The following is a 20,664-nucleotide window of genomic DNA, read 5'->3' as shown; positions in this document are numbered from 1 at the left end:
GGTGGTTTTCATCTTACCTCTGCTACTAGCACATTGTGCTGCATCTTCTTTCTAGATTTCATTATCCGTACTATAGCAGCCTCTATCTCATGCTTTCTGTCATCGTCGACTTTCTGCCTTGTTTCTTTTCTTTCTGGGTCTGATTCCCCTTGTTTGGCAGCAACTATAAGAGCAATAAAACAAGTTATATGAAATAAAATAATCTGATTTATAAGACATACACACAATGCATATCTGGTTATGTTTACTAAGAATATCCACTCTATGAACAGACACAACGAAGTTAACTCAAGTGACATTCTTTTTTTTTTTTTTTTGGCCAGGCAATGAGGATTAAGTGACTTGCCCAGGATGACACAGCTAGTAAGTGTCTGAGGCCACATTTGAACTCAGGTCCTCCTGAATTCTGGGCTGGTGCTTTATCCACTGTGCCACCTAGCTGCCTCTCAACTTGAGACATTTAGAAGTTCTTATTGCTATTGCAATTTAAAAGTAACAGAATAATGAAATTTTTAAAGTTATGTTTATGCAAACAAAAAAAAATCTAAGCACCAAATTTCTTAACACGTTTGTGTATACACATGATGCACAATCCTGAAAAATGGAGATTTAACAATCTCTAAAAAAGGATTTTGATTGTGAAAATAATATTTTGTCACCCAACTGAATACTTTAAAATGCTTCCATTCTGAGCTTTTTAATGAGGATTATTTTTGTGAGCTCATTTTTCCTTAAGCTCAGGTGAGCAGTACTAAAAATACATTCTTAACATAAGATTTCAGCTCTACATGATGTTTTTAGGGAAAAACATAGTTCCAGATACCTGTTTGAATCTTGACTCTGTGCAGTTTGGATGTGAACTGATCATTAACCGTAAATATATGACCATTTTCTATTTCCTTTGATTTAGGTTCTTTTGTGAGAACCCGCTGTGTTGGTTTACCACATGCAAGGGACTGTAGGGCTCTAACAAGTTCTCTTTCAGGGATATCAGTCTCTTGTTGAATTTCCTGAAAATTCATTAGATTAATACAATTAGATTAAAAGAAAAAGATCTAAACAGGTTAGGTAAGTAGAAAACAGAATGACCAAGAAGTCAAGGAGAATCATATTAAATAAATAATTTATGAAAGTGTTGTCCCTATCATACTATAATAAAACTTTGGCAGTTTAGCAAACTGGGGAGAGAACTAATGTGAATCACAGAACATTTTAAAAACAAAATTTTAATATTAAAAAAAGGCAATTTCATTATTTTCAAGTGTCTTCAATAACTAGGTTAACACAGTATATGGAAGTAGGGGTCGCTCAGGAAGAGTGAATTTTGACTATCATCACTTATTCACAGATATTTCCAAAGCACTTAAACTAACAAAACTTCTGCAGGCAGATTAAAAATATTTCCCCTAGATGTGCTGATATTCATTTGCTCAGTAAATATTTATTCATTCATTCATTCATTTATTTATTTATTTTGGGCAGGGCAATGAAGGTTAAGTGACTTGCCCAGGGTCACACAGCTAGTAAGTGTCAAGTGTCTAAGGCCACATTTGAACCCAGATACTCCTGAATCCAGGGCCAGCGCTTTACCACAGTAAATACTTTTTAAAAAATCAAAAGTGGTATAGCCGTTGCCTAGCTAAATCATCACAAATTTTAAATTAGTAAGTCCAAATGAATATAATTTATAGTATATATTTAAAATATGAAAATTTTTAAACATGGTTGGTAATTGACACTAAGCAAAAGAGTCAAAGTCACAGAAAAAACTGCATAAGCTGCATAATGCTAAAAAATGTTACTAGGATAAATGTAGCATTGATCTTTCACCCCACACATTCTAATTAGTCTAACTTCACTCTACAGAAGCAATGGGAAAGGGAGAAGATCTTTTTACTCTTTTACTTCATACTCTAGTATGCTTTTCAGCACCTAAATACTACTTGTTAGTGGTCACTGTGGTCTGGAGCAAACGTCTAACAAAATGAGGTTGTACCTTTGGTCGTGTTTCACTGTATAAGGAAGCCTGTTCTTTTCTCAAGGGTCCAGTTTATCATTATCAGACACAAACCATTCCTAAAGAAAAGGCAAGGGAGCAGCTCAGAAGAGTGGGCTAAACTCCTGCCGTCATCTCAGCAGCACTGCACAAAGTGGACACATAAACAGGACTTACTGTTTATGTGACTGATCAGCTGAGTCACTTTCTGAAGGCCAAGAATACTTTTAATATAAACTCGTGGGTTCTCTTTTAATTGGGAAGTGACGATTCTAAATGTGGACATCAATGACTTGATGAATTTTTCTTCTTAGCAATCAGTTTTATTTCTTCATTTACATTGCTGAAGCTTATACATTTTTGGCAATTGAAAAAGAAATGTTGGGAAATGGTAGATTTTGTTCCACTTCAGGAGATGGTAGACATAAATTTACTGTCACTTAGTGTAGAGGAGGTAATCACTGAAGCCCTTCATTTTTTAGAAGTTATCGTCTTAATCAAATGAAAACAACTGAAAATTTCAATTACATTTAGGCATAATATCTTTTAACTTGTCCTTGGAATGCAGACATTTTATGTAATGTGGCAAAATTTTAATGTAAGATTATGGTATTGACCTTATCACAATTAACTTGTTCTATCAAAGTTCTGTACCCAATTAATAAATCCTGCATAATTAAAGAACACTCTGCAAATACATTTAAGTAAGTTAGTGACGATTAAAGGGATCCCTTATGCACATGAGTTGCTCCACCTCACTATAAACATAAGGCAATATGACTGAGTATAGAGAGACTTGGAAAATCAGTATGGCACAGAGTGCTAGACAGGAATCCAAAATCTGGGCTCTACTTTCTGCCTCTGCCACTTACTCACGGGTGGTGTGGCAGGCAAGTCCGGGCTCTCCTCTAATTAGGTCTGTGCTTCCTTAATGTATCAAAACGAACCGGGTGGAGTCGATTCTGCTCCAGGTGCCTCAGGCTTTGAGACCCTGTGATTGCTGTGAGTGGGCTCCACTACGATTATAGATCACTTCACTGTGGGCATCTCCAAAGGGAGAGTATGGGCTGAGATCTAAAACTCTTTTGTGGCCTTTTCTAGCTCAGAAAACGTATGCATCTTTTGGTGGACATAAAACTGCCTTACAGACAAAACAATATAGTAATTTGTGACAAAAGAATAACTAAAAAAACAAAACAAAAAGAGTGTCATTATTTATAAATTACCTAACTATCAATGTTCACATGCCTTCCCCATAAAACTGTTCTTCAGAAGTAAAAGAATGTATTCCTTGATATAAGACTTTTATGTACACATGGTTCTTTACAGAACTGCTGGCCATTTCCTCCATATTAAGTATGTTACTACTAACAATCACATTTCTATAGTGCTTTCAGGTTGACGAGGTGCCTTTTCCTTCACCCCTACAAGGTAGCGAAGCCTTAGTGGCTCACTTTTTATTTATACAAATCCCAAACATCCCAAACAGGTTGTGTTCACAACCTGAAATATCAAATGCCTCTAATAGTAATAATGAAAAGGAGATGTTTAAATGCAAGGTGCTCTGCAGGACTGCCATGTCTACTTTGAGGACTCAATCTTACTCTGTAGCCAACATACTCCTTGTCAAAAAGATTTCCTGGACGCAAGAGGCCACGAAAAGAAGAGTGATCAGAACAAGTAAAAAGGAGTGACATGAGGGCTCTGCCCTACTTTTCTTTAGAACAGAGGAATAATGCTGCTGCCCTTCAGCTCTACCTCCAGGTTTGTTTTTATTTTTTGTTTCTTGGTCCAGACTTGTAATTTCATTGGTGTAGGCAAATGATGGTTTTAATGTTTTGTATTTGTATTCCCAGTACCTAGTAAAATCCTTGGAACACAGCAGGCACTTACCAAATGCTCCAAGAAGGTAATTCCTTCTACCATTCCAGAATGGCAACTTACAGAGTCTTACAGAGTTGCCTGGGGCCCTGAAAGACTCAATAAGTGACTCAGCCAGAGTCACACAGACAGTCTGTGAGAAAGGCAATACTTGAACTCTACTCTTTCCATGAGGCAATGCCTGCCACCTCTCAAACTTCAACTGCTTATCACAGAATTTGTGTCAACAGAGAAACATCATCCCCGTGACCTATGGCAGGTTTCAGACACACCTATGACAGCAAGCGTTAAGGATCTTCAATTTCATCTTTGGGGAACCTTGGAATGACTAGACACTAAGGAGTGCTCATAATTTGCTGAGTCAATTAATGCCCTAAATTTGCTGTGTCAATTAAAGTATGTTCTGAAGGAAAGAACTGTTTGGATAAAATATGCTTCTTCCCCTAATTTGTAGCTTTATTCTTTACTACTCTCGCGCTTCAAGACAAAAATCAAATGGCTGTGTTTTTTTTTTTAAATGGTTCCTCAAAGTTAAGATTTTTACAAGAAAAATGTCAATTCAGAATTGCATCTACTATCTTTAAGGGGAAAAATATTTGAATTCCATAGCTAACATTGAATTTCTTCCTCAAGAAAACTACCAAAAAAAGAAAAGGAAAAAAAGAAAGCTACCTTAACTCAAAAGTAAATTGTTTTCTCTTTATGCTTACATCAAGATCAGAAAGTAGTCTTTTACTAAGGTCCCAATGACTTCAGCAAACATTCAAATGGAAAACCTGAACTACCCAGCAATAGATAATAGTTAAGTGGATCTATGGGAAACAAAACAAAACAAAAAACAACCTGAACTCCTAAAAAGTGATGCTTTACCTACCAAATGCCCATGATATACAATATGTATACTACACTTTTGCCCTTCATAAAGTTCCGAAGAATTAGATGTCTGACAGGCTTTCGAAATTATACATGCTATATGAAGACTCTTACTAGTGATATTTTTTCAAAAGGAATAAAACAATTTAAAATCACCTTGTTAAGAAGTAACAAATCTAAACTACTTAGATACTGTTTAGGAAAGAAAATATTTCCTCAAAGATATTCTTAAAGAATTATACAAAATATAACATCAGATCAACAGGAAATAGGTAGTATGTAGAACTCTGTATGTGTGTGTATTTTCCAGGAGAGAAAATAAGAGAAAGATAAGGAAACTGACAGGTTACTTACTGGCAAAGAAAGTATAATGGACAAGATAAGTTAGCAACTTTCCCCTGTACTACACCCGTTTCCAATTCTAAGGAATTAATGCTGATTTGAAAAGAAATCGAATTGAAACAAGAGGATGCATTTTAAAAGTCCAAGGATTCCTACTAAGTAGCTAAAGCGTTTTGGCAAGGTAGGAAGGCAGTATGGGATATGATATCTCTAATTACAAGAATGGGGTGAGTTGTTTTAGCACCATTAAAGACATATCTCACTGAGTCTTCATTCTCATAGGGTGCTTTGCGTAGGAACTTTGAGTTGGAAAAAAGAATTGTAACAGAAGCCAACTCCATAAATAAACATTACTTGGATAATGTTTAAAACACTCTCAAGTAAAGTTTTACGCAAATCTCCACAAAACTGGAATGAGATAGGCAGCATTACACATAAGACCCAGAAATTATCATCCAACAAGTTAAAATTGACATAATTGTAAATCATACCTCAAAAGTGTATTTTTCTCTATTATTAAAGAGCATTAATATTGTCATCTGGAAAGTAGAGACTTGCAATATGTGCTTCCGTGTATTAGAGCCAGTTACTTGGGCACCTCCAACACCAACTTCTGATCCATCTTCCTATTTTTTAAAATAAAAATAAAATTAATTTAAAAATTATTGTTTTCTGTTTTAAACTATTACTTCTGTTGTATAAGATCTTTTATTTTCATAAGAGCCAACAATTTCATAGCAACTGTTACTTTACCTGAGATATAATACAGATGATCAAAACTTAGAAATGGGAAGTTTTATTCTTAAGAAATAACATAGTGAGTATATACACATAAATTACTTTAAAACAGTGAAATGAAAAAAAGTCTTACATAATGGAAAAGGTCTCTGTAAAAAGCAGTTCAAGTTACTTTAGGTAAATTTTTTTCTATCTTGATAGCTTTTTCAATTACTCTAATATAAGAGAAGCATTGTGGTGTAATGAGCCATTTTCAGAGCCAGGAAGACTAGTGTTGAAATCCTACTTCTGACATACACTGAATTAGTAACCCTGAGCAAATCACTTAGCCTCAGCACCCAAGGCATCTCTAAAATGATAAAGGAAAGTACCAACTTACATGGGAGAGTTTCTTAACCCAAGAGTTCCCTATGCCAGTGATATTGTCCCTATCCCTGGTAAAGCAAATTTAGAATTAGCAAAATAGTGTGTATCTTAGAATAAAACTACATTAAATATCCTTCAATTACATGAATTTTGAAGATTTGTTGAAATAAGTATACTCCCTAAGATAAACTGAAGCATGCCTACCATTCAGGGGTAAAGTAACCAGGGATTACATAGACTCTCTAGATAAGTTGTCCCCTTTCAGTGTTTGGAAGATGGAATTAAGTTACTAATAGACTTTAAAAGAAGACTTTATTATTTAATAACCAAAAATAAGCCAAGTAAACATACAAAATAAAGAATAAAAACCTTACATAAACCCTTAGGCATTTAATAAATGTTTAACAATATCAATGTTCTTCCTTTCTTGTTTTTAATATGCATGTAGTTCTGGTTGTGCTGAGTTTTCACTCTGGAACACCTCACATAAGTCTTTCCATATTTCACAGTGTTCTTCCTATATATCGTTGTTACAGAACCATAATATTCCCTCACATAGTAACTATAACATATTCAGCCAGTTTCTAGGTTTGGGACATGCAGATCATTACCAATTTTTGCCTTCACAAATGGAGTGTCTACCAACATATTGGCACAGATAGGTGTTTTCTCCTTATAATTTTTTGTGAGGTTTGAATCTTTGCAATATAATCTCTTTGGTGAAAGGTATGGTAGTTTTGAGACTTAGTACATATTGCTACATCACTGTCCAAAGTTTTAAAATCAGTCTTCATTTCTGCTAACAGTAAATTCCTGTTCCGTCAGCCACCTATTATTTATATAATTATTTTTGCTGTGTTTGCACAAATAGCTATAACATTGTCACTTAGTTGTCTTGATTTGTATTTCTGAATAGATTTTTAAGCTTTTACTTTTGAACCATAAATTTCTTGCTACCAAAAGTTGTTGATTAATATTCAAGTTATAATGTTCATAGCTTTTCTTAAAATGTTTATTATATTTTTATTGACTTTTTCCCCATATAAGAGAAGAATAACTTTATTGGTCTTTGCTAAAATTGCTTAGAATGATTAAAAAAAAAAAGAGTACATTTCTTAAACATGTATAGAAATCTTTAAGTCTTATACTGTTAATCCTTAGTTTTAAATTGACTGTGAATAAAGCACCGGCCCTGGATTCAGGAGAACCTGAATTCAAATACGGTTTCAGACACATGACACTAACTAGCTGTGTGACCCTGGGGCAAGTCACTTAACCCTCATTGCCCTGAAAAATAAATAAATAAATGACAATTAAAAAAAAGAAGAAGAAAATGTTAATTGAAGGAAGAGAACAATCAAAATACAGGTTCCACTTACCAACCCCCTTAAGAATTTGCATGATTTACATCGGCTGTTTGAATACCCAAATGAAAGCTAACTATATAATTTACCTCAAAGACTGTAGCTTTAAATTTTGGATTACTTGATAGAGGTAAATATAAATGCTCCAACATTTACCTTTTTAACTGGTCCATAAAAGGTGGCATTGAGATCCGCAGAACCCATATGGTGCTGGAGTGTTAGTTGCCGACCGCTGTGTTTGGCTAAATAAAACCTAGAGAACAACAAAAAAGTCACTTATCAATTTATGTAATTTATATATTTTAAAACATAGACAGGATACCAGGCAAGTACATTCAGCCAAGGATAGAAAGAAAGGAAGGGACATAAAAGAGAAGGTCAATAGGAGAATTCTTCAGAGCTGGGCAGAACCATGGAGTTCATTCAATATAATTCCTTTATTATTATTATTTTTTATTTTAGTGAGGCAATTGGGGTTAAGTGACTTGCCCAGGGTCACACAGCTAGTAAGTGTTAAGTGTCTGAGGCTGGATTTGAATGCAGGTCCTTCTGACTCCAGGGCCGGTGCTCTACCCACTGCACCAGCTAGCTGCCCCAATCCCTTTATTTTTTAGCTGAGGAAAGCAATGGCTAAACAGTTTACTTGTCTTGCTCCAAGTTCACACTAGTGCATATTGAAGACTGGAATGTTAGGCCATCTCTACTTAGGCACTACTCCCTGCTCTGTTGTTTATGTCACATTCCATCAGAGCAATTGAAAACTCTCCTAAAATAGCTGTTGTTATAATTTAGTAGATAAAATACTATTGAGTTCTCTCCCTCCATGTATTTCTGCAGAAGACTTTAAAAACCAGCATAAAATTAATGTGAAGGCTTTCTGAACACCATTGTTTTAAGTGCCATCAAGGACTTTGGAGTTGGTGAACTCTTCAAGATTTCAACTTAAAAAAGACCCCTCTCTACTGCTGATATGCTACTCTAAACAAATTCATATTACTACTGGTCCCCCAATCTTACTCACTGAATTCTGCCACTTTGGATAAACTTAATTATCTTTACTACACATTCAAAGGAAAAAAAAGTGCATTAAATCTATATTCTTTCCTAAGTCTTAAACTTATTTCAATACAAAGAAGCACTGGTATTGGAAATACAAAGTCTAGTTTAGTATTTACCTTCTAAATATTTCAAAAGCATGTCTTGGTGCTGGCGGGATGTTGCACTTTGGTGTGGCTGACTGAGTGGGCCAGTATCCTGTTGTGAGGACTCGAACTGTGAGGTCAACACCACCTAATGATACCTATGCAGAATGGGGGAAAACATACCTCAAATTTAAATTAGAATTAAGTATATCTTCCAACTGAATACAGTGAGTTACTGATTTGTGACACTAGGCTTAAGTTGGTAACAAGTACATGTCAAAGTAGGATTCTAACCTCTAAGATTACCTATTTCACATCCAATTTTCCTATACTAATACAATTTTCCTCTGCCTAGAACAGAGCACATAGCAGCTGAATTCTGTGATCTTTCCCATCTCTGTCTACTAGTCTTGACCAATTCAAAAATCTCTCAGTATTTACTATATCAAGAGATAATGTTGGTAAGAGCAGAAGCAGAATCTAATAGAAAAATACTCAACAGTCAAGGGATCCTATAAAAGGCACTATAGAGAACTAAGTTTTATTTTGATACTGAGGGTCAATGGTGGGAAGGTAAAAGTAAAACAAGTAGTCTGTTGTGGTATTGCAAACAAAACAATTCTATTGTAAGGCCATGAAGCTTTATTTTAGATTTAAAACATCTTTAAAGATGATTCTAGTGATATCTCTCCTTTGTTGAAGTTTTAAAAACATCATGACCCCTCACCCACACTCCAACCATGAACCACCAATATAGAAATGGGACAAAAATCTTTTTAAGCCAATTTGACATTTCAACTCACTTAGGCAAATTTTCCATTTCTTCATACCTTGTACAAACCTCATTAAGAAAAGTATTTTTAGGGGGCGGCTAGGTGGCGAAGTGGATAAAGCACTGGCCCTGGATTCAGGAGGACCTGAGTTCAAATCCGGCCTCAGACACTTGACACTTACTAGCTGTGTGACCCTGGGCAAGTCACTTAACCCCCATTGCCCCGGAAAAAAAAAATATATATATATATAGCTACATTACCCAAAGCTTATTGAAGGGTCATGATCTGACTATTCAAATACCTATTTTCACATCTTGTATTGAGGATACAATGACAAAAAAAGGACAATTCCTCAGCTCAAAAGACTTTGCATTCTTCTGGAAGAATACAATATAGAAGTAGATCTCTTACAAGAATAAGTCAGGATGAACAAGCAGGATGTTTCATGGAGGAGGTGGTAACTCCACTGAGACTTGGAGGAACACAAGGATTTCGGGAGATGGAGACGAGCAAAGAGCATATTCTAGGCCTGGAGGAATGCGTTATACTTATTCCCAGGTGAGGGATGGGAGGGTCAAGTTTGGTTAGAACAAAGTTCAAGAACGGGAATATTATGTAATAAGACTGCAAAGGTGAAAACCAGATTATACAGGAGCTAAGATGCCAAGCTACTGGGAAGCTAGGGAAGGTTTGATGAAGACAGTGATATGGTCAGACTTTTATGTAGGAATATTATTTTAACAACTGTGTGGAGGATGGTTTAGAGATGGGAGAGCCTCTAGGCTCTAAGCAGGGAGATGAGTTAGGAGGCTAATGTAGCAGTCAGCAGGAGACTGTATGAATAGAGAAAAATAGATTTATGAGACATTGTGGAGGTTTTGATTGACAAGTCTTTGTAGCTTATTGGATGTATGAGATGTGGGACAGCAAGTAATTAATAATTTCTGGGTTATCAGCCTGGATTACTAGGAGGATTGTAGTGCCCTGAAAGGAACATAAGTATGGAAGAACAGGTGGAAAATAGTAAGTTCTGTTGTGGAATCAATGAGTTTGAGATGTCTATTAGACTAAGATGAAACATCTAGTAGTAACTGATAATGTTAGACTTGAGTTTAGGAAAGAGAGGGATGGAGAAAATGTTGGAAGTTTAAGAATTTCAGAGTTTCACAGATGGAAGGGATTCCAACTCACAAACAATAAGAACTATCCTATAACTGTAGTAAAACTAGATGACAACTGTGGCTGAAAGACTTTCTTTTTAAAAAATTTCTTATTTTTAATTTATGGAATAAAGCATTTCCATAGCATAAAAAATGACTGCACAAGAAACTGCGAATCTGTTATGTACAACTTGCTATTCCTTTTAAATATATAATAAAGTTATCAGTAAACCCTCCCCCCATTCTTGGCTACCATTAGACACAAATTATTTATAATAGTTGTTAGGGCCAAAATTTGATATACGGAGCGTTATTTGGGACCAGTTCCTGTAGATCAATAAGCCGGTCTCTGAAGGACAAGTCTGAGTTGATTTCCCATATTCTCTTGGAATATGTTCCTTGATCTTGGGGGAGACTCCACCCAACAAGGAGACCTTATTTCTGTTTAGAGTTTAAACAGTATCTAATCTAGGTGAATTTCTTCCCCAAAGCAATGAACTCATACCCTTGTACCCCCCAATCTCCCACTAGAGTTTAGGATGACCCAGCTCATGAAAAAAGAAAACCAACAATCAATGAATAGATATATATTCCTTTGTCAAGACTTCTGGAGGTGGCAGAGACTCAAAATGAAGCCACATTCTCAGCAGGAGGAGCTAAAGACTTTTTTTGGAGGGTGAGGCAATTGGGGTTAAGTGACTTGCCCAGGGTCACACAGCTAGTAAGTGTTAAGTGTCTGAGGCCGGATTTAAAATCAGGTCCTCCTGACTCCAGGGCTGGTGCTCTATCCACTGCGCCACCTAGATGCCCTGGAACCGAAGACTTTTAACTCACCTCCTCCTTTAAATGTTAATCAATCAGGATTGATTTCTCCTGTCAGGGGTATTCCCTTTGAAAAAAATATTTAAGGCATTCAGTGTCTCCATTAGGTGTCTTTGTTACTGTGGGAAACCACAGACCACTTATTTATTGATTAGCTAGCTTAATTAATAAACTGATAAGTAATTACCCAGAAACTCTGTTTCCTGGGTTTTTCACTCATCTCCACATGAAGTGAGCAGGAGTACAGCAAATTGTAATGTTGATCAACACTGAATGACTTAGCTATTCTAATCAGTACAATGATCAAAGGCAATTCTGAAGGACTTATGATAAAAATGTTATCCACCTGCAGAAAGAGAAAACTGATGGGAGTCCAAATACAGATTGAAGCATATATTTTTTTTAAGTGAGGCAACTGGGGTTAAGTGACTTGCCCAGGGTCACACAGCTAGTAAAGTGCTAAGTGTCTGAGGTCGGATTTGAACTCAAGTACTCCTGACTCCAGGGCCGGTGCTCTATCCACTGTGCCACCTAGCTGCCCCGGAAACATATTTTTTTAAACTTTTAAAATTTTTCTTGCCCTTTTTTGCAGTATGCCTAATATGGAAATCTGTTTTGCAGGATTTCACATATGAAATTGACATCACATGTCTTCCTTTCTCAATGGGTGGAAGAGGAGCAGAGGATGGGATAAAATTCTGAATTCAAAATGTTAAAAAAAAATGCCAAAAATAATAAATAGGAGGAAAGATAGGTGGCACACAGAAAATTGGTATGCCTGAAAATACATATTAAGTACATTAATAGAAATTCAAAAAATAGAGAAAGACAAAGTGTTTACAGTATAGCCACATTGTCTAATCTTATTTATCTTGACCCCAAATCTCTTTTGTTCCTTATGTCCCCTCTCTTACCACAAATACTATTACTATACTAATAATAGAAAAAGAGTAAGAGAAGTTGCACTATCGGCTTAAACATCAAGATATTGCAACATATTAAAATATTTCATATTCGGTGAGTAACCCCTGAACAAATCCATGAATGAAGATATGAAACACACACACACACACACACACACACACACACACACACACACACACACACCCTAGTATCTGAGAATGCCTATAATTTGATAGTGAATCGATAATGTGAAACACCCTGGTCTGATTAGACCCCCTTCACCAAAGTGGCAGTTGGGGAGACATACTAATTCAATCTCTTGTGTTTACTTATGATTGGTATCATCAAATACTACCCCAAGGTACTACCTCAGACTGGTTCCTTTGAAAAAAAAAAATTTTGTGTGTACTTTCTTTTGGAGGGTGGGTGGGCATGGAATGTGGCTTGGTCCAATATATGGTATGGGTCTCAAAGCTAAAAATGCAATTCCCGCAGAGCTGATGAGTTCTGATATAGACCTTGAATGAAGGGAAATAGGATGCTTATGTCACATTTCGACATAGACTTATCATGGTTTCCTTTGTTTATGGTATGATCTTTTATATTCAGGTAACAGAATCATTTTGACTTTACTATGGAATAAAGCTATATGAGGGTGGTACACATCTAATTGCCACGAGACTGCTTTTCAGTTTCCCTAATACTTTTTATTAAAGAGGCAATTCTTTCCCAAGTCTGTCAAAGCCTGGATTCTGTTTTTTTTGATATTTCATTGCCAACTCTTGCCCACTGGTTTATTTTTCTATTTTTTTACGAGTAACAAAATGCTTTCATGATTATAGAATTGTCACAAAATTTGAAGTCTCAAAGTACTACTCCCTCCTTCATTCCTACTTTTCTACCTTTCTTTTGAAAGTCTATAGATTCTTTGGTTCATCCAAATGAAATATGTTATTAATATCCTTTGTATCCTTAGGATCCTTTAGCAACAAAAAATATTAGTAATTAATTTGTAGTTCTTGGAGCTGTTGTTCTGCCTTAAATCGAAATAGACTTTAATGTACCATATTTATAAACACCAAAGAATGTGAAGTTAAGCTGAATGTTGGCTATGATGTGACAAAGAGATAAGCATACTACTATTTTTCACCCTTATCATTACTCAGCAGTACTAGGCAATCTGATAAAAAAGGATCACCTTTTATCAATAACCTTAAAATTTTTTGCAGAATATTATAGATGAGAATTAAAAGAGCTGCATGATTTTTCAAAATTTTAGCCGTAAACTTGAAAGATTTTATATTTACAGTGCTTGGCACACAGTAAGTACTTAAGTGGTTTTCCATTCCATAAACAATTATTGTACTAATATGATTTCTATGTGGAATTTATACCATAGTCTAGATTCCCTTGGATGATGTTCAACACTATACAGTGCTTTATTTTTTTCAAACCAATTAAAAGCAGTGTGATCTGTCTAATCTATCTATCTTTTTTGCAGGGCAATGAGGGTTAAGTAACTTGCCTAGGGTAACACAGCTAATGTGTCAAGTGTCTGAGGCCAGACCTGAACTCAGGTCCTCCTGAATCCAGGGCCAGTGCTTTATCCACTGCGCCACCTAGCTGTCCCATTCTTGATTTTGAACATCCCCATTTAAGTATAAATAAATTAGTTTTGTCTTACAAACAGAACTGAGTGACAAAAAGTGATTTGCGTGAGATGATACAGTTTAGACGGATGATGCTTAAGAGTAAATGACAAAAAGCTAGGTCCCATTCTTTTTTTCTAGTAATATTTTTGCTATAATATATCTGTTTTTGTTTAGCAACAATTTTATACTATTTTGATCAGAATAATATTTTTAAATGTCAAGCTGAGCTATAAAAAAAGCTTTTTTATTTCAAAGGAATAATCAAAGGTTTTGAAAAGTTTTGTGAGCTACGAAAGATAGTTCTTGAAAAAAGATTCAACATTTAATGCTCAATACACTGGAAGCAAACAAATATTTACAGTGCTTAATGAAACAGAATAAAGTTAATTCACTTTCAAAGGGGAAGGCTTTGGTCATGTCACTTACCAAGCAAAATGTTTACCATGAAAAAGTTTTGTTAAAACAGACAGATAGATAAGACAGAAAGACAAACATATAGATACATATACAAGGGAAAATAAAAGTAGAATCTTACCCCCGTAGCCTGAAGATGCTGCCTGAATTCATCCATAGTTGTATTTGAGATGCTCATATCCCTGAACATTCCTTCCAGTTTTGATGTGAACTGACATCCACATTCAGTCTTTGGAAATAAAGGACACATATACAAAAACTGAATCTTTATTCATTAAAGCAACTCAATCTTTTGATAGAAAAATCATGCCTTTCAAGAGCAAGGCTAATCTCTTAATTTACTTTAAGGAAAACACAGACAAGAGCAAAATAAAGCTTTTCAAATGTGAATTACATCTATGAAATTCAGTTAATTGTGGGGAATAGAAAGTGGACTGAAGAGTATTAAAGTAGCACCAAATGAATTATAAAAGACATTGGGAATCTTAGGATTTTATTAATTCTAGAGAAGAGCATCTTAAGAACAATCCACATTAACTACAAGGAAAAAAAATAAGTCTACGAATTAAAAGCTCACTGAAACAAAATGTTTTTTTTCTCTCTCTCTCACACACACACACACTCTCTCTCTCTCTCCCCCCCCCCATGTGCACAGTCACAAGTTACCTGTATAAAATATTTGTATCAAATGTGAGTGGTAGTCTAGCTTACCTTTAATTTAGATATCATATTTTTTTCTGAGTCATCAGAAACACTTTTATTTGTAAGAAGTCTTCGGGCCAAATGTTGTTTATAATAACGTTCAAATACATCTTTCTCTTGCATAAACCTAAATAGGACCATTGCCTTATCCAATATTGTTTCTACTTCTTGTTCTGTAAGCTGTAAAATTAATGGAAAGAATTCAGAAATTTGATTTCTATGAAAAGAACAAAACTACCATATACACTTTAGTGTACAACAAACACATAGGGATTCCAATGCTCAGAAGGGAGCCTCTTGCTCCATGTATGTGAGGCAGCTATACTTGCACTTGGCATGTTTCCTTCTTTGCATTTCATATGTACTTTACCATCACCTGATGCTCATTCGTTTCCTTCCTCCCCAATGGGTTCATTTACAGTCTAACCTAGAATCACAGAATACTTTTTTCTAAATGCTACTGAAGATGTCTCTCCAGGAGTTTTTTCTTCAGATTTTATCTATTTCCACAGAATATGGGAAAACTAAAATGAGTTAGCGTTATGTTTTGAAAACCTGTAGACAGAAATCTCTCATTCATCATGATAAAAAGAGGTACACATATAAAAAGTCAAACTATTCTCTTGACAAATCTCAACTAAGCCAGACCTAACGCTCAAATAGTAGATTTGTATTCTGATAAATATTCCTATTCTTCTTTTAGCCAACAATAGTTGGGGGTGGGGGTCCTAAAAGGATCCAACAACACAACAGCACTTTAGAGGAGTGGACAGAGGGCTGGCCCCGTTACCAAGAAAACTTAGGTTTCATGCCCACCTCTGGATTATACTGGCAATGGTCAACCTGAACACACTGTTTAATCTCTCAGTGCTCTTGGCAATCCTCTAAGATGGTGTTGCAGACAAAGTGCCGATCAATGTTGGTTTCTTCACCTGGGAGTTTCTGCTAACACTGAAAGGTCTAATTCCTATCAAAAACTTCATCCTTCCTCAAACTTCCCTAGGCTCCTTTTTCTTCCCCTCTCAGCTGAGAACCTGGCCTCGTATTTCACAGAAAAAAGGGAGCATTTACTAAAAAGCTCTGTATCCTCTCCTGTCATATCACTCAGCTTTCTTAAGCTACTATCTCCTCCTTCACATGTTTCACATGAAGAGTGAGCCCCTTTTCCACTCCAAGGTGAGGTTCTCTACATATAAAAGAGATTCCTTTCCATCCCATCTTCTCCAGCAGATTTCCCTCTCTATCACTTATCTTTAATCATCTCCTGTCTCTTGGCTGCTTCCCTACTGCCTACAAACATGCCCATGTCTCCCCTATCCTTAAAAAACTCATACCTGAGCCATCTCAATTCTACTAGCTATTGTCCTACAGCTCTTCTCCCTTTTATGGGTAAACTCCTTGAAGGGGTATACAGTCGATGCCCTCACTTATTTCCCTCTTACTTTCTTCTTAAGTCTCTCTGTTCTGGCTTCCAACCTCATCACTTAACTGAAATTGCTCTCTCCAAAGTTACCAATCTAATGGTCTTTTTTCAGTCCCCATGCTTCTTGACTTCTGCAGCTTAGGACACTGTGGATCACTCTTTCCTCCTTGAAACCCTCTTTTCCTCTAGCTTCTCATGACACTGATCTCTCCTGCTTCTTCTCTTGCCCATCACTTCTTTTTCTCCTGTGATGGACTTTCATCCACATCATGCCTGCTAAGAGTGGACCTCCTCCAATGCTGTTTTGGGCCCTCTTCTCTCCTCCCTCTATACTAATTTACTTGGTGATCCCATCAATTCCCATGGATTCAACTATCACCTCTATGGAAATGACTCATCTATTTGTCCATCCCCAAACTCTCTCCCGGCCTCCAGTTTTGCATCTTCAATTGCCATTCAAACTCCTTAAACTGGCTGTTCCATATGCATCTTAAACTCAAAACATCCCAAACTGAACTGACAATTTTCTTTCCAACCCCTCCCCTCTAACTAACTATCCTCCCAGTGACCAGCCTCAGTTGGTGGGCCTGATAGCAGGCTCAAAACATAGATGCCATCCTCAGCTCTGCACTTCACAGCCCCCACCCCTCCAACCAATCAATGGCTAAGTTCTGTCACTTCTGCCTTTGGAACACCTCTAGTATATGCCTGCTTCTCTCTGATACTGCTACCACCCTACTGTGGGCTCTCATCATCTCACCCCTGGATTATTGCCTGCTGATCTGTCTTCCTGCCTCTAACTTTTGTTCACTTTCTAATCAGCTATCAAATTATATCCAAAAATGCTGACTGTCATCCTCATAGTCAATAAACCCCAGTAGCTCCCCATTCCCTCCAGATCAAATAGAAAATCCTGTCCCTTTCCAATCTTCCTCTAACTTACTCCTACCTACCCTATGACCCAGTGATACTGACCTCCTTTGTTGTTTCTAGCACAAGGCACTCTGGGCATTTTCAAAGGCTAAACACTCTCCCTCTCTGCTTCCTAGCTCCTTTTAAGTCTCAGTTAAAGGGCTTCTGCAAGAAGTCTTTGCCAGGGGGCAGCTAGGTGGCACAGTGGATAAAGCACTGGCTGTGGATTCAGGAGGACCTGAGTTCAAATCTGGCCTCAGACACTTGACACTCACTGGCTGTGTAACCCTGGGCAAGTCACTTAACCCTCATCGCCCCACTCAAAACTAACAAAGTCTTTGCCAGTCCTCCTTAATGTTAGTGCCTTCCCTCTGAGATTACACCCAATTTAACCTGTATCTATCCTATTTGTACAAATGCTGTCTCCCCCATCGGGCTGTGAGCTCCTTGAGAAAAGAAACTTAAAAAAAAAATAAAAACCTTTCTCTGTATATACCTAGAGTGTACCACAGTGCTGGCACATTGTAGATGCTTCATAAATGCTAGATGATGATCTCTTATCTCAACACATGATGCAGATACACAATATATAACTTTATCAACCATGTGTCTAGTTATCATCTATGCAGCAAAACTCACAATACATAACTTCTATCGCACTGACATTAATAAATATGATCCCCCCCAAAAAAAGAAGATATGAAAGTTGTAGTTGCAGTCTTATTCACTAAGAAAAATGTACCATAGTTTGGTCTGGATACCTATTATGTGAATTAAAATATAAAAAAGCATTTATGTTTCACAGTATATAAATACCACACTAATCAATAAAAGATTTCATAGATTGCCCTTATGTACAAATCATAAAAATTAATTGTTTTTTTCACTATTTTAATTTATTGCTCTATTTTTACTTTCATATAGCCTCAAATATATTTGTACTTACTCCTTTGACTCCCTTTTTAAGCTTATCATCAATAAATAACGAGAGGTATTCTGGGGATCTGGAGTTGAGGTTGAGAAAATACTCAAAGTCACCCGCAATTGTCTGTTTAAAGAGCCGGTCATTATTGAATGATTCTTGGAGAAAGCGATCAAACCTACTCTTCAAATCCAGTAAACCCTTACAAGGAAAAAAAAAAAGACATTTTTAATAAATTCTATTTTTGCCAATATAAAGATTGGTATTGTGCAGGATGTTTTAATTTAGGGAGAAATTATGTGAATATACTAATAATGATAAATTAGAAATGTCAAAGATCATGGAAGTTAGTGAAACCCAAAACCAGGAAAAAGGCAAATGTTTTCCAAAGTTAATAATAGGAAGCAGAGCTGTTAAAATTCTACAATTGTTTATTAAAAATATGGCCAGTTAACATCTGAAAAGTGAAGTGGTGTTTCCAAAAAGCTAGGCTGCCTGCATTAGAAACAAATCATATCTACTACTTATTAGGGAAAGAGAAATTAAAAGAACTCTTGAGATACCTGCTCACATGCATCTGACTGCCTAATATAACAGAAAATCTGACAAATGCTGGAAGGGATGGGGGGAAACTAATGCACTTGTGGTGAAGTTGTGAACTGATATAACCATTCTGTTTTACACTTTGGAACTATGCCCAAAGGATGATAAAACTCTGCATGTCCTCGGGGCAAACAATGTAACTACTAGATCTGTATCCCAAAGAGATCAAAAGAAAGAGAAAAAAAGACCCATGGAGGGGGGCGGGGGCGGGCAGCTAGGTGGTGCAATGGATAGAGCACCGGCCCTGGATTCAGGAGGACCTGAGTTCAAATCCGGCCTCAGACATTTGACACTTACTAGCTGTGTGACCCTGGGCGAGTCACTTAACCCCCATTGCCCCACAAAAAAACAAAACAAAAACAAAAAGACCCATAAGTAAATATATATATATATATATATATATATATATATATTTGTAGCAGCTTTTATTGTGGTGGCAAAGCACTGGAAATTGAAGGGATGCCCACTGTTTGTAGAATGGCTGAATAAATTGTGGTATGTGATTGTGATGGAATGCTATTGTTCTGTAAGAAATGATGAGTAGGATTCTCTCAGAAAAACCTGTAGAGACTTATATGAACTCATGTAAGTAAAGTGAGAAGAACTAGAAGAACACTGTACATACTAACAGCAATATTGTACAATGATAATGTTCAGCAATATAAAGATGGCAAAGGATTTTAGACTCACAATGAAAAATGCTATCTCCACCTCCAGAGAAAGAACTTATGGAGTCTAAATGCATACTGAATCATATATTTTTTACTTCCTTTTTTGTTCTTGATTTTTTGATCTACATTTTCTTCTACCACATGGCTAATACAGAAATGCTTTACATGACTGCACATGTCATAGCAAACTGCTTAACTTCTCAAATGGGGGGGGGCAGAAGAAAAGGAGGGAGAGAACTTGGAACTCAAAACTTAAAAAGCAAATTTTTTGCTTTTTAAAAAATTTTTTGTTTACATGGAACTGAGAAAAAATTGAATGGAAAAATGTTATATCAAACTAACTGCATTTTCCTTATTGACAAGATTATTAATTAATACCTAGTTTTTAGCAAAGTGTCTAGAAAGTATGTTGCACTACTACTGGGGAGAACATCTAAAGCTGCTGGCTAAGCGGAAGAACAATTTGATGGATTCACAACTGGTTAGATGGATGGGTTAAGAGTAGCTGTTAATGGCTCAAAGTCAGTGGATCAAGAGATCTCCAGTGGAGGGGTAGAAAGATGTGTGGTTAAACAGTGTCATGATGTTTAATATTTCTGTCAATTATTTAAATAAAGGGATAGGTAGAATGTTCATTTAATTTGAAAATAACAGAAATCTGAAGTGGATACCTAACACAGTGAACAACAAGTTCCAAAAAAGACCTTTGACAGGCCTCTCAGGCTGAATCTAAAAGAACTGAATTCAGCAGGTATAAATATGTCACTAAAAAAACCCAATTTCACAAATATAAGATAGAGTAGAATGGGTAGAGAGCAGTTACTCTGAAAAAGATCTAGGGGTTTAAGTGGACTGCCAGCTCAACATGAGTCAGCACTTTGAAGCAGCAGCCAAAAAACAACTCCTGTGATCTCAGACTATGTTGAGAGGACAGGTGGGAAGTAACAGCCTCACTGTGCTCTCGCCTCTTCAGACCTCATCTGGACTATTGTACTCAGCTCCAGT

General features: G+C 36.3%; 1 protein-coding gene across 1 annotated transcript in view; it reads right to left on the bottom strand.

The window, feature by feature from the left end:
- Nucleotides 1-20,664, bottom strand: part of CUL3 (cullin 3) — a 102,253-nt gene that overhangs the window by 2,385 nt on the left and 79,204 nt on the right. Inside the window, 8 exon segments of the mRNA XM_043993344.1 lie at nucleotides 18-163; nucleotides 824-1,010; nucleotides 5,584-5,718; nucleotides 7,717-7,813; nucleotides 8,736-8,860; nucleotides 14,548-14,655; nucleotides 15,138-15,308; nucleotides 18,410-18,586. Coding sequence (XP_043849279.1) covers nucleotides 18-163; nucleotides 824-1,010; nucleotides 5,584-5,718; nucleotides 7,717-7,813; nucleotides 8,736-8,860; nucleotides 14,548-14,655; nucleotides 15,138-15,308; nucleotides 18,410-18,586 — 1,146 coding nt within the window.

Source organism: Dromiciops gliroides, chromosome 3 (assembly GCF_019393635.1).
Source record: "Dromiciops gliroides isolate mDroGli1 chromosome 3, mDroGli1.pri, whole genome shotgun sequence".
NCBI lineage: Eukaryota > Metazoa > Chordata > Mammalia > Microbiotheria > Microbiotheriidae > Dromiciops > Dromiciops gliroides.
This window is presented reverse-complemented; position numbering and strand designations above follow the sequence as displayed.